The 14,518-nt window shown below is 37.9% G+C and overlaps 1 protein-coding gene and 1 long non-coding RNA gene across 20 annotated transcripts in view; one reads left to right on the forward strand and one right to left on the reverse strand.

Moving 5' to 3' along the window:
• The window catches only part of LOC125170263 (coiled-coil domain-containing protein 7-like), a 305,241-nt gene that overhangs the window by 184,755 nt on the left and 105,968 nt on the right, over positions 1-14,518 (forward strand). For all 18 annotated transcript variants that reach the window (XR_007153952.1, XR_007153953.1, XR_007153951.1 and 15 more), the window contains one exon: positions 3,308-3,418. Coding sequence is in view for 14 of the 18 variants with exons in the window: in XM_047866717.1 (XP_047722673.1) it covers positions 3,308-3,418 (111 nt within the window). In the remaining 4 variants the exon portion in view is untranslated. The remainder of the gene's footprint in view (positions 1-3,307; positions 3,419-14,518) is intronic.
• On the reverse strand, positions 3,800-12,599 carry LOC125170267 (uncharacterized). 2 transcript variants are annotated; one of them, XR_007153955.1, is made up of 4 exons: positions 12,324-12,599; positions 7,851-8,281; positions 7,420-7,576; positions 3,800-4,052 (listed from the first exon to the last, which is right to left on the reverse strand). It is a non-coding gene; the product is annotated as an uncharacterized LOC125170267 (long non-coding RNA). The 2 variants fall into 2 exon arrangements; XR_007153956.1 differs by lacking the exon at positions 7,851-8,281.

Below are 14,518 nucleotides of genomic sequence, written 5' to 3' on the forward strand. Positions count from 1 at the left end.
TTCCCGTTTCTCCACATCCTCTCCAGCATCTATAGTCTCCTGATTTGTTCATTTTGGCCACTCTGACTGGCGTGAGGTGATATCTGAGTGTGGTTTTGATTTGTATTAATGACCCATGCATGTTGTTCTATGTGGTCAACATGATATGCAGTCCTTGTTGGATTATGCCCTTGCCTGGGCCAACTAGGAAGATGTCATCAGTATAGTGGAAGAGTAATGCTCCATCTAAGAATAGGAATTTTCCAGCTCATGGTCTTGTGGAATGGCCTTAAAGGTGAATTGCAACCCATTGCACATAAGACAAACTGATCTGTATGGACAGGGAAGCTAAAAAGGACATTTGTAATATAAAATACCTCATACTTATTTCCTTCAGCTTGGGCATTAACCTCTATGACAGTTATAATGTCAGGTAGTGCCAGTGCCAAAGGCTGTACTACACAGTTGAGCCACCAATAATTGATTATGTTCAGGCACCCAAGGCCTTTTTCAAAAGCCAGATAGTGAACCTTGGCTTCCTTATGCACAACAATAAGAGCAATTATTTCCTTTTATCCCTAAGACCATTGATATCGTTTTTAAGAGACAAAAGCACTAGATGCTGGTAGTCTGTTAAGTTTATAGTCTTCTATATGCCCCATTAAAATGATGCTAACTGCAGCAATTCCCTTCAGGGTTTAGTGTGAATGCATTCAGGGGTGCAAATAAACAATACAATACATCTATAACAAGAATCCATTCAGGAGTGGGCACCATCACAATGGTGATATGTGGTAGCCCCAAAGGATCCATGCCCATAGTCAAGTCTGGGTGAGCGTATTGGTGGTGGTGGCTTCAGACAGAAAACTGGTGAGTATTATCAATTTACCCTTCATTTTTATGACAGAGATTCTGGGGGTTACAGTCACCTACCTGTGTACCACTATCCAAAAGCCCCAAGAAATGTGATTCTCCCCAGTCTACTTTGAAATTTGACTTTGGAATACAGCCTCCATTTCTCACTGTGGACATAAGGAAATTGTCATTTTATAGTCTTTTTTTTTTAAGCCAAAAAGTTTGGGTAAAAATTTATAGGGATCTTTGATTCATTTTATAATTCACCGGGAGAAGGACACTTGTATTAGCAGAGGTACCATCACTGGGCAGTCTCTAGGGAGACTGCTGTTTGTCTCCTATTAGAACACTACTTGACCAAGAGTTTCTCAGTGGAGAGTCCATTTATCTTTTCTTTTGACTCCCATTGTTTAGTAACAAGACCCAGAGATCTCTGAGAAAGTTCTTACCCAAATCTTCTAGGAGTATATGCCTGATTATTTATTTCTATGTCACTCTATCTGGTGGTCGCTCCTTGTTATTTTGGCAGTAGTTGCTTTTTCCCTGTCCAAAAATTTGTCATTTATGATCTGGGTTATGTCACTCACTAATTGACCTGGCCTTATGAGGAGGTTTAATTCACCTTGATAACCAGCAGGAGTAGCATTAATGAACCTAGAATCTTGCTAACAATCTTATCATCCACTAATCTTACTCTCTCATTGTAGAACTAAGGGACCGCCAGTAGTTTGCAGAGCTGCTAGTGCCTCTGCAGTCGTGGTCCAAACATGTATTTTAGTCATAGGGAACCCATCATGAGTGGACCAAAGCTGTCAGAGCCCAAACAGCTCCAGCTGAGGAAGAAAAACAACTTGGGTCAGTCTCTATCAAGTTTTCTGTGGTAAGACTATTCTGAAGGAGGGTACTATAGTGGTGAACCCCACAAAGTGCATCTGTCCCTTCCTAAGTTAAAGAAGATTACCTTCTTGGGGCACCTGGGTAGCTCAGTCAGTTAAGCATGTGACTCTTGATTTGGTTCGGGTCATGATCTCATGGTTTGTGAATTTGAGCCCTGAGTCAGGCTTAGCGCTAACAGCACAGAACCTGCTTGGGATTCTTCGTCTCCCTCTTTTGATCTGCCCCTCCCTTGCTTGTGTGTGTGTTCTCTCTCTCTCTCTCTCAAAATAATTAAAAATAAATTAAAACTTTTAAAGTGTGTAACAATTTTTCATCTTATCATCGGAGGACAGTAACATTAGCAAAGGAATTGATTCCCTAGATTTCCCAGAGCCCCTCTGTTGAATCTCTAATTTGGCCCATCAGGCATTTTGGCCATGGAGTTTGGAGCTGAAGTAAAGCACCACTGTTACCTCTCAAACATAAAAATTGTGTATAATCAATCTACTAGTCCTCTCCAAGAGTGGCCCATAGCATTCCGTGATTCGTTGATATGGCTGGCAAAGTGCACTGTTGGACCCTCAGGTTCTAGAAAATAATCAGCTGGTACTCTCCAAGAAATCTCATAGACTTCTCTAACAACTCAAAACGTCCTGGAGTATCTTCATGCTTTTTACTTTTCCAGAAAGACTGTGCTTAATTGAGCCACCGCAAGGTTAGGTCACCATTTGTCACCAAGAGAGAGCTGCCAGATGTGAAGGAAGTAACTTAAGACAACAAGCCAAATTGAAAGTAAAAATTAAGGCTTTATTCACTTATTATAAAATATAAGCAGAAATCTAAACATAAAAGGGCACTGGCTCTACTAGTGTGTCAGCCAATATTTCATTTCCCCATGAAATGATATCAGGCAAGGGTTGGATATATTAGCTTAGATGGGAAGGGGATATATCACTATATGTACAGTTATTTGCACCACATTACATTCCCTATATACCATATATATTATATATTTATACGCAAACATATATGCACACCATAATGTATCATAATTGGTACTATATGAATTTTCCAGTTTAATGAGAAACAACTGGCATACATCATTGTATAAGTTTAAGGTATATAGCATAATAGTTTGATTTACATATACTATTGTTTATGGAATATATATCAGTTTGTTCAACAAATCTGTTTGAACACTTAGATGGTTTTGAATATTTTGCAATTACAAATAAGGCCATATTGACTAATCTTGTGCATATGCATTTTCATTGGTTGGTGTCTGAATGTTTTAACCTAAAGTATAAATAACCTAAGAAAATTAGAGTCTAATATAAGCATACTTGGTGTCTGGAATATTTATAAAATAAAGAAACATCTTCAATACACATCCATTAAAAATGTTCTCAGAATTTTCCTATTAGATCTAGTATTATGATAATTTATTTATTAATTTATAAAAATGGGAGAAAATGTTACTGTTCTCTTGTTATAAATTTGAAATCTAGAGATTTTACAGATCTTATTAATTTCTTATTAATTATTATTAATTATTAATTTCTCTTTTATGTTTTCTTATTAATTCCTCTTTATGTAGCTCTTAATGAAGTGCTAGATGAAAATCTTAAGCTTAAACATCAAGACTCAGAGTCAAAAACCCAAGTACAATTTAAAAAACAAAAAAAATCCACGGAGGAAAGAATCAGTAGTAAGTATAATAATTATAGGTAACTTTATATTGTTCAAAAAAATTTTTTTAATGTTTATTTATTTTTGAGAGAGACAGAGAGACACAGAGTGCAACAAGGGGAGGAGCAAAGAGAGGGGAAGACACAGAATCCGAGGCAGGCTCTAGGCTCTGAGCTGTCAGCACAGAGCCCGATGCAGAGCCTGATGTGGGGCTCAAACTCACCAACTCCGAGATTATGACCTGAGCTGAGATCATGACTTAAGCCGAAGTCATATGCTTAACCAACTGAGCCTCCCAGGCACCCCTATATTGGTTTAAATTAAATGCATGAGAACTTTCTTTGGTTTGTTAATATGTATTTGAGCATGTATTTTATAGAAACTTTAAACTTTGCCTAAAGTGTGAATACCCTAATATAACTAGAGAACAAAAGGAAATATATTAATGTGTTTTGGTTCGAATTTCTTATCAGAAGATTATTACATAACCAAAGTCATGTTCTCAGTTTTCACCAAAACCAATAATTGTCACATAAAGGATATGCACTTTTTTGGCAGCTTGTAGACCCAAAGTCCAAGGGGGTGCCTGTGACCTGTTGTGACTTCTTCCATAGGCTCTAGCAGGCAAAATTAGATGTTGCTGAGATCTGTAACTGAAACAGCAAATGGAAATCAGAGGGGCCCAGAAAATGGGAAGCTAAGATAGTCAGTTGAAGGATCTCCAAGGGGATCCTGTCCAGTAGAGTCCCAGCCAAAGGTCTTTATGGTAACCTGACAGATGGGTGTTCTTATCCCTGTGAGAGTGTAGCAGTATCTGAATAGTCTAACAAATGATCAGATTATTTTTTATTTGGAGGGAACAGTGGACCCAAAGCATGACAATTGGCTTCTCTCGGATGCCCAGACATTTTTCTTTGGTTTTAGGTCCTTGTACTTTGTTGATAATAATGGCCTACTGAGATGATTTGAACAATAGATTGGAAATCTAGCACTCCCTCCAGGAGTGGGACTTTTTCCAGGGACTTTTTCAAGCATTGGTTACAGATAACTAGGGAATTTAAGGAGTGTTGTGGAAGGACATTTGTGGTATAATGCAATCCATTCTATATACAACAAATTAATCCTGACCATCTGCATGGAGAGGGAATGCTGAAAAGGGCATTTGTGATGTTAATTGTAGTATAGTAAGTTCCTCCACTTTGGGCAATAGCCTCTATAACTGTCACAACTGGTGCCAAAGGCAGCACTGACACATTGCATAGCCCTAATCAATTTAAAGCCTAGACTTCAGAGGTTTTGCACATAGGCCAAGTGGAACCATTGGATAGAGAAATGATTTGCATATTTTGTTGGCTTTTTAAAGTTTAACAGTGAGGGCAGTTATCCCTTTTTTAGGCTTCTCTAGGCTTTTGGCATTGTGTTTGGAAGACAGTGGTCCTAGGTGCTGGTAGTTTGGTTGGTGATGATCTTACATATACCCCACTAAAATAACCTACCTTCAGAAAATCTGATCAGAGGTTAGGGGTAAATGCAAGCACTGGTTGGTATAGAAAGTACCAATGATGTATTAGGCAGTAAAAGCCATAATAATGGGGGTGGCCCAAAGGAATTCATCCATACTTGGGTCTAGAAAAGAGGCCTGGTGTTGGTGGCCTCAGACCACTCAGAATTATGTTTCCTCCTCATCCTTGTGTCAAAGATTGTGGAGTCACAGTAATTTGTTCACCAGTATGCAAAAGGCCCAAGAAATGTAATTTTTTACCACCTCTACTTTGTACTCTGACCTTAGCATAGGTCCTCAGGTCCCCACTAGAAACATAATGGCCTTGAGTACGTCTAACTTCTGGTCATGTTCACTTCTGAAAGCTTAGAGGTCTGGGTCAAAGGAGGAAGGGTTTGTATTGATGGACCCCACAAAGTGTCACTCTCACTAAGTTTTAAAAGATTACCCCCTTCATCAAGGAAGTAAACTACACAAGTCTCAAGGTTCACTGGGATATTTGGAAGGAATAGCACTTGTATTAGTCATAGTAGCCATTACTATGTGGGAACCTCATGACTCACAACCTAGCCATGAGTTGTTGGTAGAGAGCCCACCAATTTGTTCCTTTGAGAGACCCCATTGTTTGGCAACTAGATTCAAAGATGACTTCTGTAAGGCCATTGCCTGGATTTTTCATCAGAGTTGCTATTTTTATGACATTCTCTCCATTGGTCAATGTTTTTTCTCTAGGCAATAGACACTTTTACCATGTCCTGAAATGTGTCAGTTAAGCTATGGATTGTGTTGTAGATGTATTGACATGATCTTATGAGGAGGTTTGATTGAGACTGATAATCAACATGACCAACACAAGTGAATCTAGAAATATGATTCTGGTCAGCAGTCTTATCACCTATTATTCTCACTTACTCATTGGGAGTTCCCTAGTCAAAATAGGCATTCTGTTGGTTAGGGGACTAATCAAAAATAGTGGCCTTACTGGTAACCCAAGATGGATGCCATTAGATCCCTGTTTGGAAAATATGAATAAACCAGTAGCTGAGTAGTTCCAAAATCACTGGGACTCTTTGTATATGTTGAGATATAGTGGACCAAAGGCTTGGCAATTTCCTCCTCTGGAATAAGATGTGGTGCCTCTTTCTAGATCATATCCTGGATTTTAAGTCTTTCTACCTTGTTTGTAGTAATGGCCTAGTTGTGTTGCTACTTGTAGGCCAACAAGGCAGCAGTCATTTTATGTTGCTCTCGTCTGGACCCACCAGGAAAATGTCATCATCAACATAGTAGAAATTTATGCTCCCTTTAGGAATGGGATTTTTTCTAGGTTATGCCCTATCCATTGATGACAGCAGGGTTATAGGTAGACTTATGGACTTTAGTTGTACATTGTGATTCATTCCATAGAAGTGTAAAATGATTCTGATCATCTATATGGATGGTGAGGATGAAAAAGGAGTCTGAGAAGTCAATTATTGTACACTGATTTCCTTTATCTTGGGCAATACCCTCTGTGACAGTCCCATCATCAGTTACTTATTAGTGCACAGGGCTGTACTATGTCACTGAGCCACAATCAATTGACTCTCTGTGTACCTGGGACCATGTACACAGGCCAGACGGAACTATTGAATGGAGAACTAGTCTCACAGAAAACTTTGGGTTCATGAAGCTCATAAATGAAGGTATTTATATCTTTTCTCCTCTAGTTAATTGATTTTTGGGGGGTAGACACTAGCACTCTAGGCACTGTTAGCAGAATAGGTTCATGGTCCTCACATGCCCTGTAAAATGGCTCTAACTGCAGTAATTTCCTTGATGGCTTAGGAGTGAATTCAGTCAGAGATACCCTTAGACAAAGCATCTATATCAATATATATTCATTAGTGGAGGTCATAACAATGGAGGTCTGTAATGGTCCAATGTGACTCACACACAGTTGTATCTGGTAAAGGTGCTGGTGGTCTTGGACTCAGACACCAAAACAGAAAGTGTTATCTGTTTCTCCTTTGTATTAGATTCCCAGGGCTTCCATAACCAAGGGCCACAAACTGGATAACTTAAACAACAAAATATTACTGTCTTAAAGTTCTAGAGGTTGGAATTCTGATATCAAGGTGTCATCAGTGATGGTCCCATCTGAGGGACTGTTACTGAGAGTCTGTTTAATGTTTTTGTTCTAGCTGTTGATAGTTTGCTGGTAATATTTTGTTTTCCTTGCCTTATAGAGGCTCTTATTTCTGCTTTCATCCTCACATTGTGTTCTCCCCATCCCCATGTGCATGTCCCTTTTCCAAATATCCTGTTTTGATGACACCATTCATATTGGATTAAGGACCACTCTAATGACCTCACTTTAACTTGATTATCTTTATAAAGACAAGGTATTTATTCTGAGTTGCTTGTGGTTAGGAATTCTACATATTTTTGGTGTTGGAGGAGAACACAGTTCAACCCATAACAATCTATTCTTTGGCTTCTAAATATCCATGTCCTTCCCACATGCAAAATATACTCACCTCATTCCTAGGTCCCCAGTTTTAACTCCAGCATCTCACCTAAATATCATCAACTCAAAGTCCCAAATATCATCATCTAAGTCATCCAGTTATGGGTAATACTTGGAGTATGTTTAATCCTGAGGCAAAATTCTTCTCCATCTGAGAACCTGTAAAACTAAACATCAAATTATATTCTCCCAATAATACAATAGCGGGACAGGCATAGAACAGGCATTTCTATTCCCAAAGGAAGAAATTAGAAGGAAAAAAGAGGCCATAGGTCTTAAGCCAGTTTTCAAACCTTGAGAATTAGATTAGGTTAGATTTCAAGGCTTGAGAATAATTCCTATTAGCTTCATGCACTATTCCCTTAGAAATCTGGAGTTTGGCCCTACTTTAGCTATGGGTGGCAGCCCCACTCCTTGGAACAGAAGAGACAACAGCCTAACCTTTTGGCCTTTGCCCTCGGCCTCTGGTAGCAGTGGTAGCTCCAGTGATGTTTGAACTACCCTTTGGAGTTATTCTTCCCTTTTCTTGTAGAATAGCATATTTCATCATAGAATGGCTTTATCAATTCACTTTTTTCTCTAAAAAGTCTTACAGAAGTCTGACAGCCTTCCTTCATTTTATTCTATCTCTGTTCCCTTTGGTCCAGGCTGGCAGTGTTTCTGCTGTAATAGTTTATTAGATCCACAACTCACATCCAAAATTTCTTTATAAAAACAGTTGTCTAGCCAGAAAATTGGGTTGTGACTTCAAAGCATGCTTTCTTTCTTTTTGCTTTAAATATAAATAGGCTGAGAATTTTCTAAATCTTCATGTTCTGGTTCTTTTTGCTTAAAATATTTTCTTCAATTTATCTCTTTCCTTTGGCATTTTCCTATAACAACAAAGAAATCAAACTGTGCCTTAAACACATTGCTTAGAAAATTCAACTAAATATCCACATTTATTGCTTACAAGTTCTACTTTCTACCCAACAGAACACAGTTCAGTCAAGTTCTCTACTACTTTATACAAGGATTAACTCTCCTCCAGTTTTCAACTACATGTTCTTCATTTTCATGAAGCAATTTGGGGGGGGGGGGTGGGTACAACACTGTTTTTTAAAGAGACAGTCAAAGGACTTAAGATGTTGGAAAAGTAGGGGGACCCTAAATATTCCTGGTCCCTCAAACACAGCTGTTTTGAGATCAGATAACTGAAAAAAAATTTATGACAACAGTCATAAGACTACTAGCTGGGCTTGAAAGAAACACAGAAGACTCCAGAGGAACCCTGTTGCAGAGATCAGCAGAAGAAAAGATCAATGAAACTGATTCACTGAAAGAATAAAATTGATAAAACTAGCCACATTATAAAAAAAAGGAACCCAAATAGATAAAATCACGAATGAAAGAGGAAAGATCACAACCAACACTACAGAAATACAAACAATTATAAGAAAATACTATGAAAATTATATGCCAACAAACTGGGCAGTCTGGATGAAATGGACAAATTCCTAAAAACATACAAACCACCAAAACTGAAGCAGGAATAAATAGAAGAAATAAAAAACTTGAACAGACCCATAACAAGCAAAGAGATTGGATCAGTAATCAACAATCTCCAAACAAACAAGAATCCTGGGACAGATGACCTCCCAGGAGAATTCTAACAGACATTTCAAGAAGAGTTATTACCTATTCTTTTCAAACTGTTCCGAAAATAGAAATGGAATAAAAGCTTCCAAACTCATTCTATGAACCCAGTGTTACCTTAATTCTAAAGCCAAACAGAGGCCCTACTAAAAAGAATTACCAATATCTCTGATGAACCTGGATGCAGAAATTCTCAATAAGATACTAACAAATCAAATTCAACAACACTTTAAAAAATTATTCACCATAATCAAGCGGTACTTTTCCTGGGCTGCAGGGTTGGTTCAATATTCACAAATCAATCAACATGAGGCACCACATTAATAGAAGAAAGGACAAGAACCGTATGATCCTGTCAACACGCAGAAGAAACATTTGACATTATTGTCAAAATCCATTGTCAGAATCCATTATTGATAAAAAAAAAACCCTTAACAAAATAGGGAAAAATGGATCATAACATCCTAAAGATCATGTATGAAATATTCACAACTAATATTATCCTCAGTGGAGAGAACCTGAGAGACTATCCCCCATGGTTAGGAACAAGAAAAGGGTGCCCACTCTCCCCATTGCTATTTTACGTAGTACTAGAAGTCTTAGCCTCAGCAATCAGACAACAAAAAGAAATAAAGGGCATACAAATCAGCAAGGAAGAAATCAGAATTTCACTATTTGTAGATGATGTGATACTCTATGTAGAAAACCAGAAAGGCTCCACCAAAAAATTTCTAGAACTAATACATGAATTCAGCAAAGACTCAGGATATAAAATCAATGTGAAGAAATCTGTTGCAGTTCTATATACCAATAATGAAGCAGCAGAAAAAGAAATCAAGGAATTTATAATTGCATGAAAAACAATAAAATACCTATGAATAAACCTAACTAAAGAGATAAAAGATCTGTACTTTGAAAACTATAGAAGATTTGTGAAAGTAAGTGGAGGACACAAAGAAATGGGAAAACATTACATGTTCATGGATTGGAAGAAAAATATTGTTAAAATGTCTATACTACCCAAAGTAATCTACAGTTAATGAAATCCCTATCAAAATAACACCACAATTCTTCACAGAGCTAGAATAAACAATCCTAAAATTTGTATGGAACCACAAAATACCCCAAATAACCAAAGCAATCCTGATAAAGAAAAAACTAGAGGTATCAAGATTCTGGATTTCAAGCTACATTACAATGCTGTAATCATCAAGAAGGTATGATACTGGCAAAAATGGACTTGTCGAATGGAATAGAAAACCCAGAAATAGGCCCACAACTATATGGTCAACTAATCTTCAACAAAGCAGAAAAGAATATCCAATGGAAAAAAAGACAGTCTCTTAAACAAATGGTACTGGGAAAACTGGAAAGCAACATGCAAAATAATGAAACTGGACCACTTTTTTTTTACCAACCAAAAAATAAATTCTAAATGAAAGACCTGAATGTGAGACAGGAAACCATCAAAATCCTAGAGGAGAACACAGGCAATAACCTCTTTGACCTCATGTGGAGCAACCTCTTTCTAGACTGTTCACCTGACGCAAGGGAAATGAAAGCAAACATAAACTGCTAGAACTTCATCAAGATAAAAAATCTTCTGCACATTAAAGGAAACAATCAACAAAACTCCCAACGGAATAGGAGAAGAAATTTGCAAGTGACATCAGATAAAAGGTTAGTATCTAAAATGTATAAAAAACATCAACCTCAACACACAAAAATCAAACAACCCAGTTAAAAAATGTACAGAAGACATGAATAGACCCTTTTCCAAAGAAGACATCCAGCTGGCTAACAGACACATGAAAAAGTGCTCAAAATCAATCATCATTTGAGAAATAAAAATCAAAACCATGATGAGATACCACCTCATACCTGTCAGAATGGCTAAAATTAACAACACCAGAAGCAACAGGTGTTGGTGAGGATGCAGAAAAAGGGGAAACCTCTTGCACTGTTGGTGGGGATGCAAACTGTTGCAGCCACTCTGGAGAGCAGTATGGAGGTTCCTCAGAAAACTAAAAATAGAACTACAACTCAGCAATTGCACTACTAGGTATTTCCCCAAGGGTAAAAAAATACAAATTTGAAAGACTACATGCACTCCAATGTTTTAGCAGCGCTATCAGCAATAGCCAAAATATGGAGAGTGCCCAGATGTTTATCTACTGATGAATGGGTAAAGAGGATGTAGTGTATATGTATGTATGTGTATACCCTCAGTCATCAAAAAGAATGATATCTTGCCATTTCCAATGATGTGGATGATGCTAGAATGTATTATGCTAAGTGAAATAAGAAAGACAAATACAATATGTTTCTATTTATATGTGAAATTTAAGAAAGAAAACAGATGAGCATATGGGAAGGGTGGGGGAGAAGAGAGGGAAACAAACCATAAGAGACTCTTAACGATAGAGAACAAAACTGAGGGTTGATGGAGGGAAGGTGGTGGGAGATGGGCTAGATGGGTGAATAGGTATCAGGGAAGGCACTTTTTGTGATAAGCACTGGATGTTGTATGTAAGTGGTGAATATGGAATTATATTCCTGAGACCAATATTGCACTGTATATTAACTAAAATTTAAATTAAAAATAAAAAGAGACTGTGTTTCCCCATTGTATATTCTTGGCTCTGTTCATAGTTTAATTGATTGTATATGTGCAGGCTTATTTCTGGGCTCCCAATGCTGTCCCATTGATATGTGTCAGTTTTTATGACAACACTATATTTTTTTGATTGCTATAGCTTTGTAATATAGTTTGAAATATGCAAGTGTGATGCTTCAAGCTTTGTTCTTTCTCAAGATTACTTTGAATGTTTGGGATCTTTTGTGGCTCCATTTAATTTTAGGATCATTTGTTCTATTTCTATGAAAATGCCATAGGAATTTTTTAAAAATTTGAATTTTGATTTCAGTAATGTTAGCATACATTGTTATATTTGTTTCAGGTGTACAATATAGTGATTTAATAATTCTATAGATCAATCAGTGCTTCTCAAGATAAGTGTACTCTTAATCTTCACCTATTTTGTCCTGTTCTTTTATTTGAGACATATTCCTCTGTCTCCTCATTTTGTCTGTTTCTCTGTGCTAGGAAAGTCAGTTATGTCTCCTACACTTGAAAGTAGTGGCCTTATGAAGAAGGGTTTCTATAGTGCCCTGCAGGGCAGTGTCCTCTGTTCACCTGAACCTGGCACTTCAGAGGTATCCCCTATGTGTGTTGCATGTGCTCTGCTATTGTGGCTGAGAAGTTACATGAATTTTTACCTGTTGTGGCCAGTGTTTGGTCCCTGTAGTGTTAGTGATCCAGTCTGGGGCTGCCTTAGGCTTGAGTTGAGTTAGACCTGGCATTTATCAGAGATGCAGTATCATTGAACTGCAGGGTGTGTTCCCTGTGTTGTCTCCTGTGAAGCTTTCATTGGTGGATGCGGACTACCCCACCCACTGCTGGGATTGTACTGTTCTCTCCTCAGGGGGAAGAGTCACTGGAGTGGTGCTGGCCCCAATCAAGGCTGCTTACGTATTAAAGTCTTATGACATCACTTTGGATGGTCTCTGGTCAACAGTATATTGGAGGGGGAAGATCTGCAGAAGCCTGTGGACAGGATGTATGGTGTTAGCAATTTAGGAATCAAGTGTTAGGGTAGTGCTGGTTCACAAAGGTGACCATGTGTTTAGGCTAGAGGGTGGGAAAAGAAATGGCTGTGGGTAGGTCCTTTGTTCCTGGAGGGTCTCCCAAGGATCTCTGCCCCTCCAGCACATGCTTTGGGATAAGTAAACAAATATTCCTACTTAATGGCCCAGGTGTTTTCCAAACTGCTGTTTCTATGCTGTATTTCTGCAGGGCTGTGTGCTGTGCTGTCTCTTTTAGGGCAGGGATTCAGTTTCCTCTCACCCTCCCAGCTCCCAGAGAGCCGAGCCCAATACTTTTTAAAGTTTCAGGTCTTAAGTCCCACTGTTTACAAGAACTCACAAAATTCAGCCCGTCTGGTTTTCAAAGCCAAATGTTATAGGGATTTGTCTTTGCCATTTGGGCTCCCCAGTGTGATAGGCTGTTTCTCTCCCGTCTCCTCACCTGCAGTGCCCTTTGCTCCTGTGGACAGTCCTATGGGTCCCTTTAGCTCCCCTCTGCATCTCTGCCCTCCCTACCCTTTTCAATGTGGCAGCTTCTTTACATTTAGCTGTGGAGTTTGTTCTTACTGTCTTTGGGTCATTTTCTGGGTTATTAACACTGATGTGAGTGTTTTCCAGTTGTATCTGTGACATGGTGAGCTTAGGGTCCTTCTACTCTGCCATCTTCCCTGGAAGTCATCATTGGAATTTTGATAAGGATTGCATTGAATCTCTTGATTGCTATAGGTGGTGTGAATATTTTCACAATATTAGTTCTCTCAATCCATGAGCATGGAATATCTTTCCATTTATTTTTGTCTTCTTCAATTTCTTTCATCAATGTCTTATAGTTTTTAGGGTATGGGTCTTTTGACTCCTTAGTAAGATTTATTCCAAGGTATTTTATTATTTTGAATGCTATTATAAATGGAATTTTCTTAATTTCTCTTTCTGATAGAGTTGTAAGAGTACAGATCCTTGTCTTGTTTCCAATCTTAGAGAAAAACCTTTCAGGTTTCCACTGTTGATCTTATTAGCTGTGGGATTATCATATATGGTCTTTATTATGTTGAAATAAATTCCCTCTATAAGCATTCTGTTGACAGTTTTTATCATGAATGGATGTTGAATTTTGTCAAAAGATTTTTCTGCATCTATTGAGGTAATCATATGATTTTTATCCTTCATTTTGTTAATGTGATGTGTCACATTGATTGATTTGCAGATGTTGATCCATCCTTGAATAAATGCCACTTGAATATGGTAAATAACCCTTTTAATGTTATTAGAACTTCTTTTATCATTCGTATTTCTAACAACATTCTCTTCATGATGATATATGTATTGCCTAAGATAATAAAACCTTTTTGTAAAACTCTCCCCCTTTCTTTCTTAGCCCTCACCAGAATCACCTTTAATGTCCATTTTTCCAACAATCTTTTTAAAGTAATCTAGGGTTTTTTTTAAGTTTATTTATTTGAGAGAGACAGAGGTAACATAAATTGGGGAAAGGCAGGAGAGAGAGGGAGACAGAGAGAATCCCTGATGTTGGGCTCAGACTCACAAAACTAAGATCCTGACCTGAGCTGAAACTGAGTCAGACACTTAACTGACTGAGCCACCCAGGCACCCCTAGTTTTTTTGTTTTTATCATGCTGTTCAAAACTCTTGTAGTTTCCTACCCATTACCCAATTCCAAAGACATTTCAACATTTTTTTGTAGTTGTCACATCAGTAGCCCACTTCCTGATCCAAAAATCTGTGTTAGTTTGCTTAAACTGGCATAACAAAATACCATAAACTGCGTGGCTTAAAGAACAAAAAACTATTGTCATACAGTCAGCAAGTAA

This window comes from Prionailurus viverrinus, chromosome B4 (assembly GCF_022837055.1).
Source record: "Prionailurus viverrinus isolate Anna chromosome B4, UM_Priviv_1.0, whole genome shotgun sequence".
In the NCBI taxonomy this organism is placed as follows: domain Eukaryota; kingdom Metazoa; phylum Chordata; class Mammalia; order Carnivora; family Felidae; genus Prionailurus; species Prionailurus viverrinus.